Source organism: Chiloscyllium plagiosum, unplaced genomic scaffold (assembly GCF_037043375.1).
Source record: "Chiloscyllium plagiosum isolate Xiang-an unplaced genomic scaffold, Cpla_swu_hap1 HiC_scaffold_23, whole genome shotgun sequence".
In the NCBI taxonomy this organism is placed as follows: Eukaryota; Metazoa; Chordata; class Chondrichthyes; order Orectolobiformes; family Hemiscylliidae; genus Chiloscyllium; species Chiloscyllium plagiosum.
In genome coordinates this window covers 42,410,822-42,438,532 of record NW_028270161.1, presented here as the reverse complement: position 1 = coordinate 42,438,532, position 27,711 = coordinate 42,410,822, and the positions used below count along the sequence as shown (strand labels likewise).

The 27,711-nt window shown below is 39.8% G+C and overlaps 2 protein-coding genes across 3 annotated transcripts in view; one reads left to right on the top strand and one right to left on the bottom strand.

Annotated features, from left to right (window-relative positions):
• The window catches only part of LOC122561453 (mucin-5AC-like), a 185,467-nt gene extending 164,423 nt beyond the window's left edge, over positions 1-21,044 (bottom strand). Inside the window, 8 exon segments of the mRNA XM_087999568.1 lie at positions 4,941-5,066; positions 5,181-5,379; positions 8,924-9,015; positions 9,162-9,240; positions 10,480-10,597; positions 12,780-13,008; positions 14,117-14,185; positions 20,958-21,044. Of these exon segments, the coding sequence (XP_087855694.1) occupies positions 4,941-5,066; positions 5,181-5,379; positions 8,924-9,015; positions 9,162-9,240; positions 10,480-10,597; positions 12,780-13,008; positions 14,117-14,185; positions 20,958-21,006 (961 nt within the window). The 5' untranslated portion in view covers positions 21,007-21,044.
• LOC122561661 (laminin subunit beta-4) overlaps positions 20,064-27,711 on the top strand; it is a 180,842-nt gene continuing 173,194 nt past the window's right edge. The window contains exon 1 of one of the 2 annotated variants that reach the window (XM_087999570.1): positions 20,064-20,082. The gene's annotated coding sequence lies outside the window, so the exon portion shown is untranslated. The remainder of the gene's footprint in view (positions 20,083-27,711) is intronic. The other variant, XM_087999569.1, reaches the window with a different exon arrangement.

The following is a 27,711-nucleotide window of genomic DNA, read 5'->3' as shown; positions in this document are numbered from 1 at the left end:
AAGGCAATGTACACACTTTTTGTTTAAGGAGGCAAAATGTTGCAGTACTCTTATTATGGGTACAGTTTCAACAGTACTGCAGAAATTTTAATGTCAGAGAAAATATAAATAAAAACCAAAAGAACTGCGAATTGTGTAAATCAGAAACAAAAATAGAAATTGCTGGAAAAGCTCAGCAGGTCTGGCAGGAATAAAGAGTACTGGGCTAATGGTAAGATTCTTGGTAGTTTAGATGAGCAGAAAGATCTCGGGGTCGATGTACACAAATCCCTGAAAGTTGCCAAGCCAGGTTGATACGAGTGTGAAGAGGGCATATGATGTGTTAGCTTTTATTGGTAGAGTGATTGAGTTTTGGAGCCTTGAGGTCATGTTGCAGCTGTACAAAACTCTAGTGCATTACGTACAGTTCTGGTCACTGCATTAAAGGAAGGATACAGAAGCTTTGGAAAGGGTTCAGAGGTGATTTACTAGATGTTGCCTGATATGGAGGGAAGGTCTTATGAGGAAAGGCTGAGGGACTTGAGACTTTTTTTCATTAGAGAGAAGAAGTTTGAGAGGTGACTTAATTGAGACATATAAGATAATCAGAGGGTTAGATAGGATGGACAATGAGAGCCTTTTTCATTGGATGGTGATGGCTAGCATGATGGGATAAAGCTTTAAATTGAGGGGTGTTAGACATAGGACAGATGTCAGAGGTAGTTTCTTACTCAGAGAGTAGTAGCAGCATGATACACCCTGCCTGTAACAGTAGTAGACTTGCCAACGTTTAGGGCATTTAAATGGTCATTGGATAAGCATATGGGTGAAAGTGGAATAGTGTCGGATAGATGGGCTTTAATTTGGTTCCACAGTTTAGTGCAACATTGAGGGCCAAAGGGCCTGTACTGTGCTGTAATGTTCTAACTGTGAAGAGAAATCAGAGTTAAACTTCAGGTCCAGTGACCCTTTCTCAGAACTCAGGTGTTAGGAGGAAGGGTCACGCAACACACAGCGAAATTGTATATACATGTAGATGCTTACTCTTTAAAAATTCATTCATGGGCTATGGATGCTTTGACAAGGCTAGCATTTACTGCCCACCTCTGATTGAGAAAGTGCTGACGACCTGCCACTTTGAATGACTACAGTCTGTAATGAGGAGGCTGCACCAAGGGAATTTCAGAGCTTTGATCCAGCAGTTATGAAGCAGCATGATATATTTCCCCATCAGAATCATGCTTAACTTAGAGGAGTGTCTGCAGGTTCACATATTTCCATCTCCATTTCACTAATATTTTACCATTTTGGATTATCTCTGCATCTAATTTCCCTTCTTGGGTGCAAGTAAGCAAGTGTCATACTGTCAGCATTGGTCAAGAAGGGTTTTGAAACATTAGCACCGGATTTTCACTGAAAATGGTCTCAATAGTTTCACCCACTGATTTTCCATTCATTGCATTGTTGAAGTTTCCATTTCCTATTTGCATCTCCTTCAAAGTTCTGGGAAGACCTGAGCAAGATAATGAGAATACAGTGCAAACTGTACTGTGTCACAATAAACTTATTAGATCACTGCGTTAACTTTGCTGTTTGGAGTTTCCTTTTCTGTTCTGGTCAAAATAAGGTAGGAAACATGCATTATTAAAAAGATTCCACTTCTAACCCACCCCACCTCCACCCTTTGTGATGTTGGCAGTATTTGATGCAACAGTGGGGGAACATTTAGGCAATGCTGACCACAAGACAGTATGGTTCAAATTTGTTCTGGACATACAAAAAGATGGCCTGTAAATGATAGCTTTGGATTGGGGGATTTGTTAAAATAGAGCAGGATCTGGTTACAGTAGACTGGGAACAGGTCCTTACAGGTAAGTCAATCTACTTGAAAAGGCATGGGTTAGTTATGCAGAGTCAGCATGGCTTTGTGAGACATAGCTGGAAATGTGTTGCTGGAAAAGCGCAGCAGGTCAGGCAGCATCTAGGGAACAGGAGAATCGACGTTTCGGGCATTAACCCTTCTTCAGGAATGGCTTCCTGAAGAAGGGCTAATGCCCGAAACGTCGATTCTCCTGTTCCCTAGATGCTGCCTGACCTGCTGCGCTTTTCCAGCAACACATTTCCAGCTCTGATCTCCAGCATCTGCAGACCTCACTTTCTCCTTTGTGAGACATAGGTCATGCCTAACAAATTTGTTAGAATTTTTCAAAAATGTGATCAAGTGGGTGAATGAGGGAAGTTCAGTCGATGTAGTTTTTATGTAGTTTTTAGCCAGGCTTTTGACAAAGTTCCAAATGGGAGACTGATTGAGGAGGTTAAAGCACTTCAAATAGACGGAAACTTGACGAGATGGATCAGGAGGTGGCTTTGTAACAGGACACAAAGGGTAGTGTGGAAAGCTGTTTGAGTGACTGGAGGCCAGTGTCCAGCAATGTACCACAAAAATCAGTACTGGAACCTTATTGTTTGTTATGTACATAAAAGATATGGATGAAAATGTGGCGGAATGTTAAGCAAACTTACCAAAGACACCAAAATTGGTAGAGTGATTAATAGTAAAGAAGATGATTGTAAGCTGCAGGAAAATATAGATGGGTTGGTCAGATGTGCAAACCAGATAGTATTTAACCCTAATAATGTGAAGTGATGCACTTCAGAAGAAAAAACAAGATGAGGGAGTATATAGTGAATGATAGGACACAGGGTAGCTTAGAGGAACAGAGGGATCTTGGGGTAGTTATTTCCTGAAGTCATTGGAGTATGTGAATAGGATAGTTAAGAAGATATATGGGACACTTGCTTTCATCATAGCATAGACTATGAGGGCAAATAGGTAATGCTGGAGTATTGATCAGGCCCACAGCTGGAGTACTGTGTGCAGTTCTGGTCACCTCATTACAGAAAGGATGTGATAGCATTACAGAGGGTCTAGAGATGGTTCACGAGGATATTGCCTGGGGTGGAGAAATTAAGCCACTGAGAGACTAAACAGACTTGGACTGTTTTCTCTAGGGCAGAGAAGACGAGAAAGGGACATGACAGAAGTGTAAAAATTACAAGGGTATGGACAGGGTGAGTACAGAGCAGCTGTTCCACTTGTTTCAGGAGTCAATCGTGAGAGGGCATGGTTTTTGAATCAGGGGCAGGAAATTCAGAGGGATTTGAGAAAATTCCTTTTCACTTAACAGAATTTAGAACACACTTCCTGGGAAAGTAGTGGAGGCTGGAAACCCTCCAACCTTTAAAGAATATTTGGATGAATACTTCAAATATCATAACATTAAAAGGACAAATGCAGGAAATTGGGATTTGCAAACTTTTACTGGTTGTGATGTCAGTGCAGAATCAATGAGTCAAAGGGCATTTTCTGCACTGTATGACTATGAATCCATGTTTTCATTGTCTTTCTTTGCCTCCCATTCTGAAAGTGTTACAGGACTTGAGGTCCAGGGATCGGGCAGGTTTTCCTGGTGTCTACCCGTGTTACTGCTTGTTCCCAGTGATCCCAATGGTAGTGACCCTGAGGTCTGAAATGGAAGGAGAGCGCTTTGTAGCAGTTAAGCTTACTTTCCATTGCATAAAAAAAAAACCATGAGGGTTTGGCTCGGAAAACAGTTTGTAAATTATCTTTAATAACCAAAGATAGCTGGAAGAAATCAGTAGTTAGTGATGCAGAAAGATAAAAAGAGCTATGCAGTCCAACCAAAGTATAAACTATCCATCACTTCCTGATTGGATTGGCTGATCTGTCAGACAGGCAAAAGTGAGGACTACAAATGCTGGAGATTAGAGTCAAGTCTGTGGTGCTGGCAAAGCACAGCAGGTCAGGCAGCATCCGTGGAACAGGAAAATCAACATTTGGGCAAAAGCTCTTCATCAGGAATCTGTCAGAGAATTTTTCTCATTTGCAGGCAGCACAGAGAGGCCTGTTTCCAACATAGCAGAGATTATTGTGTAAAGTGACTTCCTTGATGAATTAGAGTCACCTCTCTTGCATGAAGTGAAGGTATGAGGAGTGTTCTCTGAAAATACATGTTGGATATGACCCTCTGTGCTATGCAACCTCCACCTCGTTTCTCAGTAACATAGCAGACCAAGAAACACTGGAACATCCGTCCCATATGTAATGACTTGGTGTCTCCCAGTTACCAAATCCCTTGACTTCCCTGATGGATGAACCCCCAGTTCACTATTAGACATGAAAACAGTAGTACTTCCAGAAACTTCAAAACAGGAGATGTAAAGTCAAAAACATTTCCTCTAAAAGTTGAGTTGTCACCTTTTAAAACAGTGTTAGAGAAAGGTGCCTTTTGATTCGCACCAGGAGTTGACCAGGATAGAGGTGGTCCATCCGGGCCCAATAACCAAGGTCTGGGGGCACTAGGAGGTCTGCTATAAGAGTTGGTTGGGGGTCAGGGACATCACATGGGCTGGGGACAAAAGCAACATTGAGACCCGTGATCTCTATCCCTGCCCCAGGTTCACACAAATGTTCTCTGAACCTGCAACATTGAGTTATGAACATTTGTGTCAAATCAGACATAATGTTACTAATGGACCTCTCCTGGTGTCTTCAGTAAAATAAAAGTACAATTGAGACTATCTGCCTTCCCAGGAGGAAGAGGAGACTTGCTAGAAGTTTTCAATAGCAACATTTGTGTTATTCTCTACGTTTGGCGCTGTATAACTTAATTTTGGTGACATTTAAATGTCAAGCATGCTGTCTTCCCATTATAACCATGGGTTTGCACTTTATATCTTGGTTTTGCACAAAAGTCTTTCTCCATCTCCATCATCAGTTGCTTCTGCTATTGTTTTGCCCTTTCGCATTTCTTTTTCAATCAGAATAAATTCAGATTTCTTCAGTTAATACACAATGTCACAAGAATTGAGCAGTAGTTAAATAATTGAATAATACAGGCAATTCAACAGGACCATCAATATCTTTAGCATGTAGTTACCTTCTGGACAGATACAAGTATTCACACACACATTGGACTGTTGTTGGGGATTAGGATCAGTACATGTTGGAAGATAGGAAGGGCCACACTCCTTGTATATTTGATTCCCTGGACAGGTGGGCAATGCTGAAGATAAAATGTTTAAGTTTTATTAATTTGACTATTGAAATGTTATTATCGCAACACTAACTCATTAGATCAGGTTTGATCTTTTATTTACATTGGACAGAAACTACTTACTACACTGCGTCTGTGTCCTCCAGTTTTCCCAATTCGCAATGTTAGCTTTATTACAATGCCGTGCAATTTCCGCAAAAGTTGCGCATTGACACCCTGGTCCTTTACAGCTGCAAACATCTGCCTGACAATGCTCCCAGTATTGCCCAAGCACGTTGATGTCAAAGCACCATAAGAAGAGGAATGAAATTGCATGACAGTCCTGAAAATAAACATTCATAACAAGAGAAATTAGTTGCCACATACTTTCAAAGAAGATGTGCACATATCTCTTCAGGGTTTGGGTGGGGTTGAGTCCCATGGAGGTTCAGGTGATGGTGGAGAATGGGGTGAAGATTGGGTCCACTACCCAGGTGGAAGAGGAGGATTCAGGAGCCAGATCTAGGAGAGGAGATTGTGTCAGGTCACAGGGCAGGGGTGTCAGGTGTAGATTAAGATAATGACATGAAGATGCTTCATTATTCATTTTTTTCAGGACCCCTGTCAAAATAATTGGTTCATTTAGAGTTCTCAGAAGACACTGTGCCTGGGTATTTTTTTGATGGTCATGAAAAGGACAATGGGACACCTTTTTTCATAGAGCTCACAGAGTTTAAGCTAACTATGCAGCCAAGCCTCAAGTCAGATTTACCGGACCTCAGCTTCATGTTTATGTCTTGGCTCAGATAACATTAGGAGCTCATTTCAGTGTAGCCTGCTGAGGGGCTGAAAGCTTTTAGAGAAAGAGTCCTTTTCGAGGGTTCGGTGCTGTAATCAAAACACTGATCCAACTGTACTTCTGAAAATCTGCTGAAATGAGTCATTCCCCAGCCATGTTCACAACAATAACCAGAAAGTAAATCAACCTATCAATCATCCTTTAAGGACCAAAACGCTGACATAGCTTTACACAATTGATTCTAAAAAATCCAGCATTACTTGTCTGGGAATTTAGCAACGAGAAATACTTCTTGACAGTTTTGGATTACTATGACCCAAATGAATCTGAATTCTCAAATATTGCAAGTGGGCAGTGGGTTCTAAAGAGCAATTATCATAGTTTATACATTCTTTACTTTTCCTATAAAATTAATTCACGATCACAGGCAAGTTCACGATAAGGTCCCTTTGTTTCCTTTTTAGATATTGACCCATTTAATGTTAATGTTGCATGCACAAAAATGGATAGAAGTTCAATTTTGTCTTCCAAGAGAAAGCAGATTGCAAGAAGCAAGTGAAAAGGGTTAAAAATATCGAAATTAAAGGCACATTTTGGGCCGCCTTGTAGTGGAGTGGTAGTGAATCTACCTCTGGACTGAAAGGCCCAGTTCAAGGCGTACCTGCTCTTGAGATATATAACAATATCTCTGAACAGGTTGATTCGAAAAGTAGGAGAAAGTGAGGTCTGCAGATGCTGGAGATCGGAGCTGGAAATGTGTTGCTGGAAAAGCGCAGCAGGTCAGGCAGCATCCAGGGAACAGGAGAATCGACGTTTCGGGCATAAGCCCTACGTCTGGACCAGGGAGCCTAGGTTCAAGTCCTACCTGTGTCAGAGATATGTAATGATATTTCTGAACAGGTTGAATGGAGAAGGACATTACATTAACTTTAATTTGGGATGCAGCATATTCAGATCTGAGAGAGAAATTGTCTTGAGAGAGACAGCTTTCTATCTTTGATTGACCTCTCTGAAGCGCAATGATGTAATTGACTGCACTCAAGGGGCAATCAAATCACCCGCAGATCACCCAGGAACGTTTGTCAGGGATTCTTTTTCACCTGGTCTGCAAACACAATTATGTATCTGTGTGCAAAATTACGAGGGAGTTTCCATGATAAAATTATGTTCCAGCCAACCCTCACTGAACATCTCGCAACTTGAAATAAATAGATCAGCTACCTATAAGCATTGCTGCTTCAAATATGGCTGATGATATCTATGAAGGGACCAAACAATGAAGTTTAAAATAACTAGATTCCCAGCCATATAACAATGAGATGTTTCATTCAACCAGCAGTTAGCATACTGAAGACGCCAATATCTGAGCTTTAGACAGATCTGGAGGTCCAATATGCACCAGCCATTGACTCCAGAATGATAGTAATGTCCAGCACCCTGAACAACTCCGTATAGCAAGGAGAGCTGAACCATGAGAATGGATGGATTCAAAGCCTTTTTGAAGCAGGAAGGTGAGGATTAAGAATTTCATGCAAACAGAGCTCCAACAGAAATGCACAATCCCATCCATGATACCCTCATAATGGTGGGTTTCACCTTCATTTCGTTAGAGGGCCATGCTTGGCCGCCAATCCCACAATCAACAAAGTAGTTCTTCCCTGATAACCGTGGCTCAGCTTTAAATCTGTCTCTCATTAACATAGTGAAATTACCAGTTGCCAAACACAGGCAAAAAGTGGGCAAGCTGGGACAGTGATACATGTCATAATAGGTAATAACCTATGGACATATCACACTTTATTTCCAACATGAGCTTTTGTTTTAAAAAGTACAGATACAGCCAAACTCGCTGTGGGTTAACTTAATTAACTGTCTGGCAAAAAAGAGCCTGCAACATCAAACCTGATGAAATGTCAAGGAAGCTTCAAAGGCATTGAGATAAAAGGGGAATATACCCTACAAACTGAACTGTAATCAGATGTGTGTTTGTAAGACTTTGTTGGAATGTGAGGGTTAAATATTGATCTCTATGTTCACCTTTAGCAAACTTTCCAGATGAAGACTTCCTTGGGCACCATAAGTGCCAGTGTCAGCAGAACTCTGCAGAGAGGCTTTGAGAGTCATCAGGTATTAGGAGATAAAGGGAATAAATAGGTAAAGAGCCAGATACCAGGGTAAAGCCAAACAAGGGTGAAATTAGCAGTTTCTATCTGTGTCACAAAGATATTAACTTCGGTTTGCTTCTTATGCATTTGTACATGAAGAATTTGGACTTGATGAATTTAATGAGATGCCTACATGAATGAAACAATATAAGGACAATGAAATCTTTTTGTATTCTGCAGAAATTTTTTGAGCTAGTCTAGAGAATACTGTCCCTGCACTCACTTGAAAAGTTGATCATAAACCCGTACCCAGACACCCATAAACAATTAGAACCAAAATAGTGAACACGGTTTAAAGAAAAGACAATGTTTTGGGCAAAAGACTTGTTCCTATGTTCCTCTTTAAAGAATTCACAGGAACAGGCGTTAAACACCAGTTCAATCCTACTCTGTTTGTCAATGATCTAATGTTTGAAAACGTGGACTGATGCACTGTAAAGGTCACAGTTTTGAAACCAACCATTACAACGTCAGTTTACTGCAGGTTAAAGAAAGGGAACAGGCTCCCACTCACTGTAAGTGTCTGTCAGCCAGGTACTTATTGAAAGAAACCAGGACACAAGAATTTCAAATAACCTGCAAAGCAAAGAATCTCAAAATCTATTATCAAACTACCAATCTCAATGCTACCAGTGACATCCACTTAAACGGCCACAACGTTCAACAATCTACTCCTTGTGAATGACCTACAAAGACTGATTTGTCCAAATTCAAACTTTTATGTTTTGCTGGGACGCACCCCTCATCCGTAATCTGTGTGTGTAAGTGTAACGTTATTACTTTGCCCCACCTTTAATAAGGAATAAACATGTATCTGTGGTTAACCCACCTGATGGTTTAATCTCTACAGCTAAAGATGTGACCATCAGATTAAAGGTTTAGCTATCATTACTTCTAAAAGATATGTCTGATTGTAAACTTACAGAACTCTCTTCACATGATTGGCTTGAACTGGGGTTGCTATGACACGTGTGGCCCAAAACATCCAATTTGTTTGCATTTAAAAAACTTGAATCTGTAAAAAAAATGTATAAAAATTGAACTCATTGCATGATATTGACCGGGAATAAGAATCCCCATGTCAGCAATTGTCTGGTAACAACACTGAGCAACTAAAACAATCCGAACCTAACAAGGAAAACAACTTTGTATTTGTTTTACCATAATTGCTGCTGCTGTTTTTGTCAAAGTTCCCACAAAGGCCACACAATTGTCCTTGATATTTATCATCGATAGTTGTCTACAATAAAAAGTAATTGCAAAGTATTAGGCATGTATTTGAAAAACTATTGCTTGACAGTTTCAACTTATACAAAGAATATGGATTATGGGTTTCTATCTCTGTCATACTTATATCTATTAAACCAACAATCCCCAGAGATGATCATGTAGTGGCAATGTTACAGAACAATCAATCCAGAGGCCAGTACTAAGACTCAAACAGCGTAAGTTCAATTCCCAGTACAGCAGCTGCGAGCATTTAAATTCAATTAGTTAATAATTCTGTCATAAAATCCTAATTTCATTAGTGATCATCATGAATTGACATTATTGAATTGTCAAAGAATCACATGTGGTACACCAAACTTGTTCAGGAGAGGAAATCTTAGGTCTGGCCTGAATGGGACTTCAGACCCATAGAATTGTGTTTGACTCATAACTGTCCCCTGAAATGGCCTGGCAAGGGCAATTGGGAATTAAACAATGCTGCCATCTGAGAATGAATCTAACAGTAAATGTCATCAAGTGACTGACAATTGACAACATCATGCTGACAGAGCACTGAAATTTCAGTTGAGCAGCAGGAAATTTAGACTCAGTTTCTTTGTGTTTTGGAGTACTTGATACTGATCCTCAGCACACACAATTAAAGGGTTTCCTACTCTCCAGATCCAAGGAATTGCTCAAGCTAAGGAACATTTCTACCAAAAAAAATCATCTGATCGAATATCATTGTTTTGAAACATGTTGCTTCTACCTACTCCAGACGTTCAACTTGGCTAAATACTAACTGATACATAGCCTTTATAAATCCACAACAAGCTACCAGAATGTAACCAGGCAACAAAAATTTGAATGACAGTGGAACAGAGTTAAATCTTTGCTCTTGTCATTAGATCATCATCCAAACCATTTATCAAATCACAGATGTATTAATCCCTACATGAATATATATGAGGAAGACTATTTAAATCTAATCTACTACTGACTTATGTAGACTATTGTTGGCAATTTTAGAAATTTTCCTTTGCCTGACTTCTAAATATTCATTCAAGGTCATTGTTATTTCAGGGAACAATTATTGACCAATAACAAAGAAATCACTGAGAAACAGACATACATGAACACATTCACAGATTTAAATGTTTTTCCAAAGAATACAAATTATTCTCCTCGGAAGAATATCAGAATTACAAACGTATCTGGATCAAAAAATAAAAGTAAAAATGAATGAAACTATTGGATAAAGCTGACTCACCCATAATGCATCTTCATTATTCCAGTTCACAGATATAGTGCGCTTTCTGTTTGCAAGTTGTGTGTAAATTCCAACTTTATAGATGCCAATTACCTTGTCATGATATGGTAGACGTACCCTGTAAATTGAAGTTACTTATGAATGAAGCTGTTATTCCAAGCTAAACGGAGAAGTCATTAAACTCTCAACTCATACAAGGAATGAACACCTCAAGATTCAACTTTAGCAGACTAAGATCATTTTCAAATTAGTTTGTATATACGTAACTTGGAGCAAGATGTTGGCTCATTACATACGCTCAAAGCACTACCAATCCTTTGCATGAACATCGTATTAATCTGCTCTCAATCAGCAAAGTGATGGAAAGCATAGTCGACAGGACTATGAAGAGAAATGTATACAGGAACAACCCGCTCACTGATACTTAGTTTAGGTTTTTCCTGATCTCATTTCAGCGTTGGTTTAAACATGGGATAAAGAGTATCTAGAGCTGAGGGAGCAATGACTGCTCTCAACATCAAGGCAGTATTTGATCAAGTGTCAAGGAGTCCATAAAAATTGAATTAAGCACAATTCAGGGGAATACTCTCCACTAGTTGGACTCATACCAACAGAAAGATGGTAGTGGTTTTGGAGGCTAATTATCCTGTCCTCAGAAGATAACTTCAGAAGTTCCTCAGAGTGGTGTCCAAAATATAACCATCTTCAGCTGCTTCATCAATGACCTTCCCTTCAACATAACATCAAAAGTGGAGACGTTGTTGACGAATGCACAATGTTCAGCACCATTTATGAATCCTCAGGTACTGACCCAGTCCATGTCAATTTACAGCAAGACCTGAACTACATCCAGGATTAGGCTGATACATGGACATGTAATATTTGCATCACACAACTGAAAAGCCAAAGAGAAATGAGTGGAGTAGAATTTATTGTTTGTACCCATGCAAACCTCTTTCAACATTAGTCAGAAGCAGAAGTTCTGTTTGTAGTGGCAGTTTGTTATGAAGAAGCTGTATTACAAGTAATAATTATACCAAGATACTCTTCAATACTTCAAAATTCAGTGACTTGTGATATAGGGAATATTCCACAAGATGCAGTATTTTGTGCATAACTGTCGGCCTTGTTCATCGAGTGAAATAATGTGCACCATGACACTATGATGAACACTTCAGTTAAATTATCATTAAAATAGATGCAGAACTGGTAGCAACAATTGTGCAATTGTGCAATATTTCTGTTATATTCAGTGATTTATTTTAGTTTGCAAGCTATTTCAGTGAGGAATGCACAGTGCTGCACATGTCCAGTAAAATATTTCAATTTATTTGTTGGTTTTCTGGGCAAGGAAATTTTCAAAAGGAAACTAATTCAGGTTTTAATATTAATTCCTCTGGTAACCCATGAATCACATAAAGTTGTTGCAATTAAAACTGTGATTTTGATTAATGGAACCATGACGTTAAATGAGAACTGCCTGCACAAAGGCTATAAAAATTCAGAGGCTGAGAATTCTGTAATAAGTGGCTCCCTGTGGTTTTGCCAAAGGTGCACACCAATAACTCATCAATGCTCCTTTGGCGGCAATTTCAAAACCCACACCCTATAGCCCCTTGAAGGATAAGGTCGATAAATGCAGAACACCCTGCAAGCACCATGCTCTCCTGATATTGAACTGTATTCACCTTCCTTCACTGTCGCTGAAACAAAATCCTGCAATTTCTTCTCTAACAGCTCTCTGAATGCACCTTCAACAGCTAGACTGCAGTAGTTCAATAAGATGACTTATTCTCAAGTCAAGCTAGGGATAATGGTAAAAAATCAGGAGGATACAAAAAGACTGGTAAAAATAAGTATACACACAGCAGCTGAAATTTAACATAGAAAAATGCTTGTGATATATTTGGCAGGAAGAGGGAGAAAGAGGAGCTGAAAAATACTGAGTAGTACAAGTGTGCTGGAACATTAAGATCTTGGGGTACATGTGCACAAATCTTTAATGGCAGCAGGGTATATTGAGCAGGCAATTTAAAAAAAAAGCACATTAGATCCTTAACTTTACTGGTATGTGAAATCCTTCGTAAAGTACTAAATATGCTTTGACTGCAGAATTGTGTTAAATTCTGGGCATAACATTTTAGGGAAAATGCCAAGGCTTTGACAGCTTTAGACAAAGAAACTCTGTTCCTATGGCCAATAGTACTAGGGAACAAAAATTTATGATTTTGAGCACAAGATATACAATATGATTTGTTTACAATAAGTAAGTTAAGGGCCGGCACAGAAAAAAAACTTACACTGCATCTTGAACTGAAATTGTCCCATTCACCAAAAGAATTTTGACCCCTTCTATCTTGATGAATACGTGTTCCAGTTTACCATCTGACCCTCGACGGATCTGGATGTTGAAATCCTCTGCACCACTTGCGCAGTGGCGACTCAGAATGTAGTTGCAGGTCGATGTAAAATGATAAAACTTGTCATCAAACGTCCTGAATGCGCCATTTCCCCATGTGCTGCAAAAGCCTGGAAAAACAGTTGAGATCCCATCAGATAAAGATGGAAGGAAGTGGCCTGACAGTGGGTAACAGTAACCTAATCATGGTGCACTCAAATTCAGATATTATTCTTGATCTGTTATTTTCTCATTGAGGAATCCCAGTATCCCAACTCTCCACAATAGGAATGAGTTCATCGGTAAGAAAAGATATTATATTGTTTGGTTAACAGGCACAACATAGATTAGGAGACAACTCCAAACAATTGTCCATAACCTCCATGGTTCAATAGCCAAATTTAATAATCAATGGGTAAAAGACACTGGGAAAACAGAAGGGGCGAAATTTGTCTCAGGTTGTGATGCAAAACAGGCTGCATTGTTTCAGACTGTAAAGTAACTCAAATGTTAGACATAAAGTATAACAAGTATCTGACCCCATACTGTCCATTGTCCCATCATTTAAGATAAATATGTCTCCCAGACAATTGGCCAAAATGAGTGGCTGATATATATTGGGATGAGATAATATATTTTGTAGTGTCACACAAAAGTGCAGATGAACAGAGAAACCTAGGATTTAAGTAGTAATCAATGATCAGATTGATGCATTTAAAACAATGGAAGGACTCAATTGAGAAATATTAAAGAGAACTCATTTGTCTAATGAAATAATCCAGAAAATGGAGGAGCAGTCTTAAAAATTGGAGCTAGTCCATTCAGGAGTGAAATTAGGAAGCTGGACAGACTTGAGAAGTGACTATTCTGTTTGTTTTTTAATGGTGTCTCTTTCATGCTCAATAAAAGTGAGAATAAGAAAGTTATTAAAAAAAAGACCAGTGGCATTTTGGATTAATAGATGCTGAACGAACTAACCAGTCTCCTTTCTATGCTTCTAAATATAGCTTGAAAGAAAATTTAAAGTTTGTGGTGCACTAGGAGACTTTCCCTGACATTTCAGTAATTTGACCATAATTGCTGCTACTCTAATAAATTTAGATATGTTTGATACCTGACATACCAGAGTAGAAAACCTATTATTGTTCTCAACATCAGCATCACCTTCCCGGTACATGCTTTGTAAATAATAATTTTAAAATTTCGTATTTCTCTATAAGAACATAAATGCACACTTACCACGGTTTCGGCCTAGTATTGTTTCCTCCAAAGATATGGGGACATGTTTCTCAGATAAGATATCCAAACCTGGTTCAAAAGAAAATATTTCTATTACATTTGCTTTAGATGTACAAGTAACATGGGTACTTTCCATTGTGTTTTATCACTTGCCGTTGTTACTTCAGGAGAGGAGCCATGGAAACACAAGATGAGCAACATATAAGGCTTAGTCACTCTGGTAGTCTATTCCATCCCTAAATACAATCTAATCTTGTCTGAAACGAAGGACAAAACTGGGTCCAGATTTCCTGTATTCCAGTCATCTTGAAATTCACACCAGCATTAGCACTGACCTTACCAGTGGGAAATCACACCTGGGTTTCTAGCAAAGGACATTTGCCCAGGCTAAAACAAAAAAAACGGCATGAAGCAATGGCAAATACAACACTACCTAAACAGGGAATAGAATGAATATACATGTGTGTTATTTATCATGGGATAGTATTCTCAGACCCTTGCTGCCCTCTTCCATTATTATTCAGAACCATGGTTTGAAAATTATGAGGTAATGCCATTTCTACAAGTGTATCGTTTGGAACAATTTTGTGATGCATTTTGCAAAATATAATACAGGTCTCATTATGAAAGTTAGCAAAAGAATTAGCATTGCTGACAAAACCAATTGCTCAACAGTCCCAGCAGTCCAGTGAGACACCTTAACGGCAATAGCCTGAAGCAATCTAAATATATGTGTATGTATATATATTTATTAACAACTTCACTCCATAAAACCCAACGTGATTTTTAGCTGATTACTGAACAAGCCTGAAAATGGTTTGGCTTGTCCTTTCCAGTGTAACAATGTAAAAATTCTCAGAATAAAAATGCTCTTTCTCCAGAGATGGTGACAAAGGGAAATAATTGGGCATGTTAGCCCTGGAGAAACGTTTGCCCCTTTATAGCTACCTCACTAATTAAGTTCCAGATGATAAAGTCCATGCTCAACTTTCTCAATCTGACACCAAATAAATGGCCATTTAAAGACCTCAACGTGTCGATTAATGCCATGCCTTCCCAGTGCGTGAGAAAAATGGTAAACTGGAAATGAGAGCAACCTGCTTATGAAGGTGGGGCAGATTGTGGGTCTGCCCAGTCTGGAGGCAATCAAAAGGTACAGATGAAGTGCAAGAGGATGAACTCTAAAAGTCACCCTTTGCTATTGCCTCCGACACAGTCCCCACCTCCTGCAACGCCCAAACATCACTGCTGGATTGCCCAAGGAGCAGGCTTCAATTAGTGGTATTTATGGCACAGAACCTGCTGGCCTCTGATTGGCCTGCAGCTTCTAGCAACCTAGGCCGCCATTTTTGAGGCCTGATGGGAGTGCCATCGAGTGAGTTCTCTCTATAGTGGGAGTTGGCATGTGTGTGGCCAATAAACAGGCTGACCCCCATCCATAGTATCAAATAGGAGAAAATGCCATCTTTAATTCATGGCAAACAACCTTTCTGCAACCAAACATTAATTTTTACAAGTATGCTTCAGCTTTTGATTTTCATTGGAAAATTAGCATTTTTAAACTTTTCTTCTTGTCTGCTCTTATATCTGTGTTAGTCTTATTTTTCTTTCCCACTCTTTCTGTCATACTCCGTACATAATTTAACATTTGATTTCTATCTGGCACTTGCCAAATTCCAATCTGTGTGTTCATTAAAGATCATTCAATCTAACTCTGTTCATACAAGTTCCAGATTCCAAGTAGAAGACCCTGTGCTGTGAAAGTTCACGAAATACAGTGACACTTTAACCCCATAAAAGGTTTGTGGCCAAGTCTATATGTACTGAATAGAAACTGTCATTCATTTACCAAAAAGAATAAAATCGAGCCCAATGTTTCAGTTTGCTAACCTTTTATCTGTTACACGGTTAGTAGTAGGGCTCTGGGGAGTGCTATCTAACAAAAAGGTCTGAGGTTCAGGAGCATAGTTCCTTGTAATTGGAGTTGTAGGGTAGTGCAGAAGGCATTTTGCATGCTTGCCTTCATTGGTCAGTGCATTGGGTATACAAGTTAGGTCATCATGTTGTGGTTGTACATAGTTTAAGCCACTATTGGATTAATTCATTCCATTCTGGTCTTCCTGTTAGAGGGAAGATGTTGCTAAACTTGAACAGGCTCAGGAAAGATTTACAAGGATGTCGCCATGATTGGAGGCTTTGACCTATCGGTAGAAGCTGAATAGGCTGGGGCTTTTGTTTCCCTCTGGCGTGTTGGAGGCTGAGGGGTGACTTTATAGAAGTTTATAGAATCAGGAGAGACATGAATTGGGTGAATAGCCAAGGCCATTAGCCCAGGATAGAGGAGTCCAAAACTAGACAGCATAGCTTTAAGGCGATATTTAAAAGGACTTGAAGGGTAACTATTTCACACAGAAACTGGTACCTGTATGGAACAAGCTGCCTGGGGAGGTGTAGGAGCTTGGTACAATCACATTTAAAAGGCATCTGGATGGGTACGTGAATAGGAAGGACTTTGAGGGACATGGGCCAAATGTTGGCAAATGGAACTGGAACAGTTTCGGATATCCGGTCGGCATGGACGGGTTGAACTGAAGCATCTGGTTCCATGCTGTATAACTTTATGACTCTACAACTCAGTTCTGACAAAAGACCTTCAGACTGAAATGTCACACAAGTTCCTGTCTGTGGTCTTCTGAAACTCACTACTACCTTCAAATAGGCATTAGAGGCCGGCAGATGTGGGAAGCAGTCATCCAGTCTGAGCCTTCCTGGCTCAACCAATCAGTACTCTTCCAGCTTGAAATTGGGAGCAGGATGCCAGTGCAGATAGGTGAAAGGGTGCTTCAAAATCCAGGCAGTCCTTTTCTGAGTTTTTTTAAAGTTCCTATTTAGCAAACACTTTTGCACCCAAGTGCCACTAATGGGGACAGAAAGGGGGTTGTGGGGTGGCATTGATGAAAGCCCTCTCAATGCCAATTTGCAGCTGCAGCTCCACCTAGACAGGCAGAGGAAAAAAAGCCAGATTTCTCTAAAAAGCTGGTACCTAAAATTCTTCATTGCTGGGGTCATTCTAGTAAATCTGCTTGAACTCTCTCCAGGGCTTTAACATCCTTCCTTGAACAAGGTGCCAGAACTGAACATAACACTCCATATACGTCTGATCAATAATTTGTAGAAATGTAGCATCACTTCCTTGCTTTTTATTCCGTGCATCTATTTATAAACTCAAGGATCCTGTCAGCCTTCTTACTAACTGTTTCAACTTGCCTGGCAATTTTCAGGGAATTATGTATTCAATCCCAAAGGTTCTAGTGCTCCTGGATATTCCAGTTGCACAGTTTGGGAATCTGCAAAGCCAATAGTTAAACGTGAACCTCACCATGTAACATTGGGGTATTATCCCTTTCTACATTATAACATAAATTCATTGGAACAATTCTTGGAAACAATCCTTGGGTTACCAGTCTTCATTAATCATATTAATCTTAAAACTTTAACAAATGCTCCTGTGATGAGTTTGGAACATAACTAGGAAGGGAGTTGGGAATAAGGAGTGAATAAATATTTTGCAGCTTGCTCGATTAATTCATATAAATCTGTCCCTCAGCAAAGTAAATAATAACATCCCACACTAGAGTAAATTACACAATCTTGATCCTTGCTCCTTTTTGTTTTGTGTTACACTGATTAATGATCACATGATTATTCATGTTGTTTAATCTGGTCCAAAAAATGATTTCAAAATATGGTTCTAATATATCCAGGTTTCAAAATTGAATAATTTATGTTTATTGGAAACATGGAGTAAATAATTCTTATGTTATGATAACCTTACAAAGCTAGATGATCTTGTGTTCAGAATTACATAAGTGATCATCACTGTCTCAGCACCTTTATGTATTACCAATAGCAGCAATGTCTTTAGAGCACAATTGTTTTCATCTCATTGTCTGTGAAAATATTGTAAACTTGAGATGCTCCAAGAATTTTCAGAGAACTGTTCTTATGTAACTTGTATCAAGAACATTTATATAGAGTCTTTAAAATAGTAACACATCCCAAAAGCATTTCAGAGGACTGTATTAAAGAGAATTCGGCTTTGAGCATTTGACCAGTCTGGATAGCTTGCATATGTTCCTGAGAGAGTTACAGACAGGTTAATAGACACTTTCTACAGGATGTGCACTTTTTTTTAAAGAAAGGTTTACTTCAATAAACAATTAGAGAGATTGTCAGTGTTCTATCTCTGAAACTGTGTCCATCATGACAACTCTCGAGCAATGCTGTAGTGCTCCAATTCTGGCTTCTTGCTGATCATGTTTTCATTCATTCATCAATGATGGTTGTGCCTTCAGATCCCTCCGTCCTCAGATTCTAAACTGCTCCCTGGACCCTCCCCACTTCTTTGTCCTCCTTTGGGTCACTCCTTAAAGTTTACCTTGTTTGCCAAATTTTTGACCACTTATCTTAGTTCCTCCTTCCATGGCCCAGTGTCAAATTCCGATTGATAACATTCATGTGAAATGCTTTTGCCCTCTTTTACTGCATGAAAGGCACTCCATAAATGCAAACTACTGTTGAAACCAGAAGGTGTTTCTGAAAAGCTCTTGGACCATTTCAATACCACAACAGTTTTGGAGAAGATGAGAAAATTGAAAGCAAATGTAGTCTAAAGGGATTGTTATTCTTAGTATTGCATAAACGTATTTAGGCAATGATCAGATATTTATTTATAAATGCCAGACCTGCATAGCTTTATTCGGTTATCAGTCCACAAATCAAAAGTATGTGTGAATGGAGATAAAGGGACCAATTGCCTCAGGTCCTAGGCTGTTAGGAGTAAGGCAGTAATTCGAAATAGGTTATCAATCAGGCTCAACAAGATGTTCCTGGCTGCCTTGTACACAAACTTTTATTCTAAAGGAATTAGGATTGACAGTCATTTTGAAAGGTAATTGTTGCTGCAAATGAATTCTCCTGTACCAGTGTAAACAATGATTGGTATTACAGCAAAAATTTGTTAAGTCAAAATTTCAGTCCAACATTGGGGTGGCTTTTCTAAAATGCTGGACTTGTATCAGTGTATCTAATGAACTGTAGAAATGAATCATAGAATCCTTATGATGTGGAAGCAGGCCATTCAGCCCATTGAGTCCTCAGTGATCTTCTGAACAGCGTTCCACCCAGACCCACCCTTTCCCTGTAACACTGCATTTCCCATGGCTAATCCACTAGCGTGCACATCTTTGGACTGTGGGAGGAAATTGGAGCACCCGGAGGAAACTCCACACATACAGTCATCAGAGGCTGGAATTGAACCTAGGTCCCTGGTGCTGTGAGGTAGCAGTCCTAACTATTGAGTCACCGTGCTGTATCTTCAGAGAAGATGTAACTTTATCAAAGGAAGCCAACAGTGGACAGTGACAAATCTATTTTTATCTTCCAATAACAGCACCAAAAACATGAGCCCTTCAGATTGAGCTAATAGTCTGATTGATACAATGCAAGAGCCCTATTTTTGTATAGAAACTACATATGAACCTAAAAAAAGGAAGCTATTTTTAGTCTAATGCCAGTAAGAAAACTTGACTAAATGCTTCTAGCCACTCTTTAATAAAAATAAAAACGTCATCTTTGAACAAATTTATCGGAAATAGTTAACAGGCAAGCTTTAATTTTCAAACCCTATTTTTTGATAGTCACTTAGATCATAGAGAATGGGAGAGAGATTAGAAGAAATTTCAGTAAACCTGGAATGTTTCATCACAGGGAGTGGTTGAAGCAAATACCATTCCATACTTTAAACAATAACTATTTTAAAGAGAAAGCTACAAGAGAGTCAGAAGAACATCAAGCAATAAAATTAGTCCTGGGATTATGTAATAAAATATCAGCACAGTCACAATAGATGAATGGTCTCTGGCTGCATTGTCAATGTCTATGGATGATGGTACTGACATACTGAGGTAGGAATTCAATTCTACACATTTTAATTTCTCATTCAACTTTATCTCAGATATGAAATATGTTATATTGAAGGATTTTTTTTTTAGCCAAGGAAATAGTAAATACAATTTAAGAGTACTTAAAATTGAACAGGTATTGATATTACAGGAGATGGTGGCATAATGATAATATCACCGGACTAGTAATCGAGGCGCCCCAAGCTAATGAACATGCTTTCAAACTACATGGCAGCAGCTAGTGGGATGTGAATTCAATTTATAACCCTAGAATTATAAAACTCAACTCAGTTATGGTAATCATGCAGCCTATTATTGATTGGTCTTAAATAAAATCCATCCAGTTCACGACTATCATTCAGGGAGGGAGATCTGCTCTCCTCACTCAGTCTGGCTTACATATCCCAGACCCCTAAATGCCACCTGAAGGAGCATAACAAACTATTCAGTTCAGTTCAAGGGAAAGTGGGGATGGGCAACAGAGGCTGCTCTTGTAATGCCCACTGCCCACAAAAAGAAGAATTTTTAAATGATCTTTATAGATTAAATGTATATTACTGCTGGAAACAACAATTTCTCTCATGCAGTCAAAGAGAAGAACTTGTTATTTTCTTTTGACTGATGGAATTGGTATTGCTTTCAGTCCCATCTACCAGCACAGTGATAGCCATTTGAGATTTTACATGTTCAAAGAACCATTCATATTAAATTTTGTAGAATTCAAATAAGTGATTGTGTAAGGCCCCATTACAAAGACTCACCTTGAAGAAAACCAATGTATGATAATACGATTTTATTACATATAACAGTTTGCATAAATCTAAAAAGACATCAGCTATTCTATTTCAAAATCAAATATAATATGTGACGTTACTTACCTTTGCACAGGGACAGACCCCAGAGGACGACTAATACAAGCTTTTCCATTGTATTAGTTTTGAATGTGAGAAGGCACTACACTCATCCTAGTGAATTATACTCACCAGTGCATACCATTTCTTCAGTCCATTTATATAGCTCTGCTCTCTTAGCTCATTTGAATAGAACAAGGAAGTTGAAAGCATTTATTTAATAAGCATTTTCATTTTGATGGCGAATTTAACCCTTTAGATTTTAAAACATTGTTATAGCCTCTTAATTCATCGATGTCTTTTTTTAAAACACGAAAGTAAGATCAATAAAATGTCTTGCAAAGTTATTTTAAAAGTATTTCTGCACATCGGCCAGAACCAGTTCTAAGCTTCACTCTTCTTCACAGTAATCCCGGCATTTATTCATGAGGGGTTTCTGAATTAATCCTTTTCAAAATGATTCCAAAACTCAGCGTTATTATGTATCATACTAACGTTAAGGAGTGGATTTTTGGGATTTGTGGACAGTAGGATCAGGGTTAGGTGGTCTTGGAATTTCCCACTGCTCGCTCCCTTGGCATTTTGCCAGCACTGTCCCTGTGAAAGGAGCTGTGTTGAAGAAAGCGTGGTGGGCGGTGACTACCAACCTGCAAGTTGCTGGTAACCAGTTAATCTAGTTCAGGGATTAAAATGACCACTTGGTGACGAGATTAATTTTCTAGTCAACAAACAGATTCTACACATTAACCAAAGCGTAACCAGCTTATCAAAGCAGCCTCATTATGGGATAGTGAAAGTGTGAGGTGGGCTGGCATGGCTGTTGGACCACAGCTGCAGCCACTTGCTGTCCAGTGGGGGGGGGAGGGGGGTGAATTGACCCTCAACCATCATCGTCAAGCTTTTTGTGGCTTCCCTCAATTTAAATGTTACTGTGTTTTTGGTGCCTCCATTGAGGTGCCCTCTATATGCAAAAATAAACAACTCCCATCTTAGGGATGCAGCTATGCAGCTTTAGAGGAGAATCTTCAACGTTAGGAGACATACACCATGCTCAGCTGGGTAGCAAGTGCATTCTCTGGCTGATAGCTGGTCAATCCTTTAAAATTGTTCAGAGGTGACAATTAACGATGCATCACATGGTCAACACTTGCATTTGATCAGAACGGCAGCAGCATGGCCCCAAAAGAAAAATCCAGCTTTAAATATCAGTGTCTGGAATCAGTGAAGGATACTATATCCATTAAATAACATTGTGGAAGAAGATCATTCAGCTCACCTAGCCCATACCGAACCTCTGAATAGCATTCCACCCAGACCCACTTCCCCAGCCCCCATAACTCAACATTTCCCCTGGCTAAACCACCAAGCCTGAATACCCCTGCACACTACAGGCAATTTAGCATCCCCATCCACTTATCCTGCACATCTTTAGACTGTGGGAGGAAACCCACACAGACACAGGAAGAATGTGCAAACTCCAGACAGACCGTCACCAGAGGATGGGATTGAACCTAGGTCCCTGGTGCCATAAGGCAACTGTGCTAACCATAGAACTACCATGCCACCCTAGAAATCAAAATTAATTTCATACTTTCTGTGCTTGTTATCTTTTGTGATTGCGGCAAAGGGAAACGAATACCCCTCATCTTTCTTGATCTGCTTACATACAGCCTTTGATACATATGTCTACATATTCCTCCTCCAATACCTCTCCGGTCATCCACTTTGGACTTACAAACACCTGTTTCCATTTTCATTCTTCGCCAAAGAATCAATGGCAGTGGCTTCCCTTCCCATTCCTCTGTTACCTCTGTAATGTTCACTGGTTTGGTGTTTGACTGTGTGCTTCTGTTGCATGTTGCATTGTTGGACAAACCTATGGGTGATGTTACAGAACAAGAGAGACTAAAGGTAAGCTGGAGGTTTATCTCAGTGGACATTTCAAAAAAGTATTGTAAGTATATACATTAAAAACCTTGTGTATCATCCCTGCATATCTTTGAGACACAGCAAACAATATTTTCCTTTTACCTTTCATCTACATGATGCCTCTCAGTGACTTTGTCAAAATGGTGTCATTTTTAACATGTACGCTGATAACACCCAGCACAAACTCAATCCCAACTCTCTCAACCTTTTCATGGTATTGAAATTATCAGGCTGCTTATTCAACTAACAGGACTGGATGAACAGGAGGTTCCCCTCCTAGGAAGGTAAATGCATTTACTAAATAGCTAAACAGACTGAGTATCAACTTATAAATCCTTCTAGCAGATGCAAATGGCGGGCAGTGAACACTGGAGAGATTCCTGGTCAGTCATGTAATGGAAAGAATAGTGGAGTTTCCACTACCCAGTTTATCACACAGATAGAGAAAAGAATGTTGCCACAACAATTTGGAGTCCTTGGAGGGCTGTTGGCTAGACAGCAAGACAGTATGGTTCAGATTGGCGCCTCTGACATGGAGTTTGATCCTTGTTCTGACTGAGGTGCATTCAGGAGCTGCCTCCTTATGATAGAGATCATGGTGCTGTGGTTGGGATCTGTTTTTGGGCTGGGAACTGAAGAGGACAAATCCATATAATGTTCCTGTTGTGAGGAAATTACTGCTTTTTGCTTAAGATACAATTGCTATAGCTCCCCAAAAATATACACAATTAGAAATATTATGAGCTGTAAAAGATGAGCAAAAATGCATTTACTTTTATCTACTTTTATTTGAAATCAAGCCATTAGATTAGATTCCCTATAGTATGGAAACAGGCCCTTCAGCCCAACAAGTCCACACCAACCCTCCGAAGAGTAACCCACGCAGACCCATTCCCCTACCCTATATTTAGCCCTGACTAATGCATCTAACCTGATGGGCAACTTCGCATGGCCAATTCACCTGGCCTGCAAATCTTTGGATTGTGGGAGGAAACTGGAGCATCCGGAGGAAACCGATGCAGACACAGGGAGAAGATGCAAACTCCACACAGACAGACACAGTCTCCAGAGGCAGGAGTCAAATGCGGGTCCCTGACGCTGTGAGGCAGCAGTGCTAACCACTGAGCTGCTATGCCGTTCATTCATTATTGTTCAGCAAATTCCTAGAACTTCTAGTCTAATAGCATTGGGTAAGATGGACTGCAGTGGTTCAAAGTGGCAATTCACCACCAACTTTTTTGGGCAACTAAACCTTGTTAATAAAAGCTGAGAGCAATGCCCAGCTGCCACCATGTACATAACCTGAGGGGCTGGCAGAAAGGCATTAATTCAATAAAGTCACAGAGATCTACAGTGCAAAACAAATTCCTTCACCCCATCAAGTCTGCCCCAATCAAAAGCAATGACCTAACTATTCTAATCCCATTTGCAAGCATTTGGTCCATAGCCTTATATGGAGATAGTGAGGACTGCAGATGGTGAATTGAATTGAATTGAATTGAATTGAATTTATTGTCTCATGTACGGAGGTACAGTGAAAAGCTTTGACTTGCAAGCAATACAGGCATCACAGAATTAAATAGCATAGATAAGTAAATAATAGGTGAACAGCAGCAAAAACAAAAACGCAGGTATATGTGAATGTTAAGAGTTTGAGAGTCCATTCAGTATTCTAACAACAGTAGGGTAGAAACTGTTTCGAAACCAGCTGGTGCATGTGTTCAGGCTTCTGTACCTTCTCGCTGATGGTAGAGGTTGTAGAAAAACATTGCCAGGGTGGGATGGATCTTTGAGAATACTGGCAGCCTTTCCTTGACAGCAGGCTTGGTAGATGGATTCTATCGATGGGAGGTTGGCCTTTGTGATTGTCTGGGCCGAGTTCGCCACTCTCTGTAACCGTCTCCGATCTTGAATGGCACAGTTGCCATACCAGGTAGTGATACATCCAGACAGAATACTCTCGATAGCGCACCTATAAAACTTAGTAAGGGTATCCGCCGTCATGCCAAATTTCCTCAGCTGCCTGAGGAAGAAGAGATGTTGTTGGGCCTCTGTAACCAGTGCGTCCATGTGAATAGTCCAAGAAAGCTTGTTGTGGATGACCACGCCCAGGAGCTTGATACTCTCCACTCGTTCCACCTCTGTGCTGTTAATGTGTAGGGGGGCATGAGTAACATCCCCTGAAAGTCAATAATGAGTTCCTTGGTTTTGCTAGCATTGAGAGCTCGGTTGTTCTCAGTGCACCATTTTTCCAGGTCTTTCACTTCCCGTCTGTAGTCTGTTTTGTCGCCATCTGAGATTTGACCAACTATGGTGGTGTCATCGGCGAACTTGTAAATGGAATTAGCCTGGTATTTGGCGACATAGTAATGGGTATACAGTGAGTACAGAGGATAATCAGAAGAATCAACATTTCAGGCAGAACCCTTCATCAGGGTATTCTAATGCTGCTTGACCTGCCATGCTTTCTCTAGCTCCACATTTTATTGATCCATAGCCTTATATGCCTTGGCATTACAAGTGCACATCTAAGTACTTTTTAAATGTAATGAGGGTCTCTGCCTCTATCACATCTACATGAAGTGAATTTAAGATTCCCACCATCCTCTGGATGAGAAAAAAAAATTCTTCATCCCTGTAAACCTTCTTCAGTCCCTATCGTAAAATCTACACCTCCTGGTCATGATCCCTCCACCAAAGGGAAATGTTTCTTCCTGCCTACCCTGTCTACGCTCCTTATCACACACTCCTCTATTCTCAGGAAATAACCCTGGTCCTTCCAACTGCAATTCTTTTCATTCATCAATATCAATCCATCACAGAGACTTACCCAGCAACCAGTTCTCATCATCAGCACAGTATAGCCAATCACCGTGAAGATCACTCGAACTGTCTTTTTTGCTACAAATATTTCAGGCATGGCACTAATTATTGGGAGCAGTGAAAGAATGCATCTATCTCATGACGCATAATGTCCATTTTTCCACATGTGAAAGAGATTGATTAATGTTACCCTACAACAAAATAGCAATTTTTCAATTTTTCCACCATTGCCACCTCTATAATCTCTCTAAATCAGACTAATTTTACCATCAAAATGTGGAAAATTTGGATAAAATTGTATTGGACGCTGTTTAAGAACTTATGAGTGGAGGGGAAACAAATCTACACAATCTATAGTCTCAAGCCGCCCATGACAAGAAAGTAAGGCTTCAACAGAATAGGCCATTTGGCTCATTAACTCAGCTTAACTTTAGCCAGTTCACGTATCTTTACGAGCTGATCAGGGAGTTGAAATCTTTCCAATACTTGCACTATTTTAACCTGGATAACCTGGCTTGTTACAGGTGAATTTACCCTGTTCTTTCAGTTCCGTTTCACTGCTGTTTTAGACAGTTCGTTGATTATAAAGTATTATAGTAACAGATGAAAACAGCAACAATAACACAATAGACCATGAGTTTATGAGAAAGTATCTTTGCAACTCTTTCAATAAATGAATTAAAAGATCTAAGAGTTTAGCAGTTTCTTTCGGTTTACTCATCTATAAGTCAGTCTTGGTTCATATGCAAATCTGATCATTTGCATTACAAGGGTTCCTTCAGGGAATTGAGCGCATAATCTTGTAGAACACTTGTTCCTGGATGAGGGCTGGACTGTCTGAAGGTTGCACCCTTCAGATAAGGCATCAAGCCAAGACTGCCTGCTCCTAGAAGTGATCAAATTTTAAAAATGACACTTGGGAGTCAAGCGACCATGGGCCCAAAATTGCACATTTGAATTTATCCCACAGTCAGAGAAATCAGGCCTGACAGAAAATTAGCTAAACTAAATTACACAGCAGCCAGCAGCTATTGGCTACACAGAATAGTGGAAACCAAGATGAATGAGCTCATAAAGGTTCAGGGGGAACCACTTACAACCGGCCCAAAGGTTGTGTATTAGAGAAGTATCGATCAGACGTTCTGCATCTTGACTGTCTGAGTATGTTACACCTCCCAGCGCGGCAACAGTGAAAGGTGTTGGCGTGACTCCAATGGACGATGTGAATCCAGCTCATGACCCCATTGGTCAAAGGCCATGGAACATTCTGGAAGTCAGGAGAAAGGGCAGTTAAGAACATGTACGTGAACGACACCCCCTCAACAAAGGCTCAGTGAAGACTCACAGGGAAAATTTGCAACAAGACTCGTGGCAGAAAACCATTTGGCAACCCAGTGAGATCCATGAGAAGCTGGGCCCTGACCTGCAAGGCCAACTTTTGTAGAAGAGAGCTAGTCCTACATCAGAGAGAAAGGGATTTCCAATTGCCTGGTTCAAACATTTGAATAATTGCAGGTAATACCCTTTCTCAACAGATAGAGCTAGATAAAGAGTAAATATTGTGGGAATTTCTGAAAAGCCTACATGGTCTTTCAATAAGTAATATTTTGTTCATAAAATTGATTCAAATAGTCATGGAGTCATACAGCACGGAAGACATAAGCTCAAACTAAACTAGTTCCTCCTGCCTGCACTTGGCCCATATCCCTCCAAACGTTTCTTATTCATGTACTTAACCAAATGTCTTTTAAATGTTGTAACTGTACCCACATCCACCACTTCCTCTGGAGGTGTATCACACACATGAACCATTCCCTGTGAAAATAAGATCCCCTCATGTCTTCTTGCAAATCTTTCTCACCTTGAAAATATGGCCCCTTAGTCTTGAAATCCCCCATCACATGGAAAAGACAGCTGCCATTGACTTTTTATTAACCTCTACAAGGTCACCCCTCAACCTTCTACGCTTCAGCAAAAAAAGTCCCAACCTATCCAGACTCTCCTTAAAGCTTAAACCCTCCATTTATGG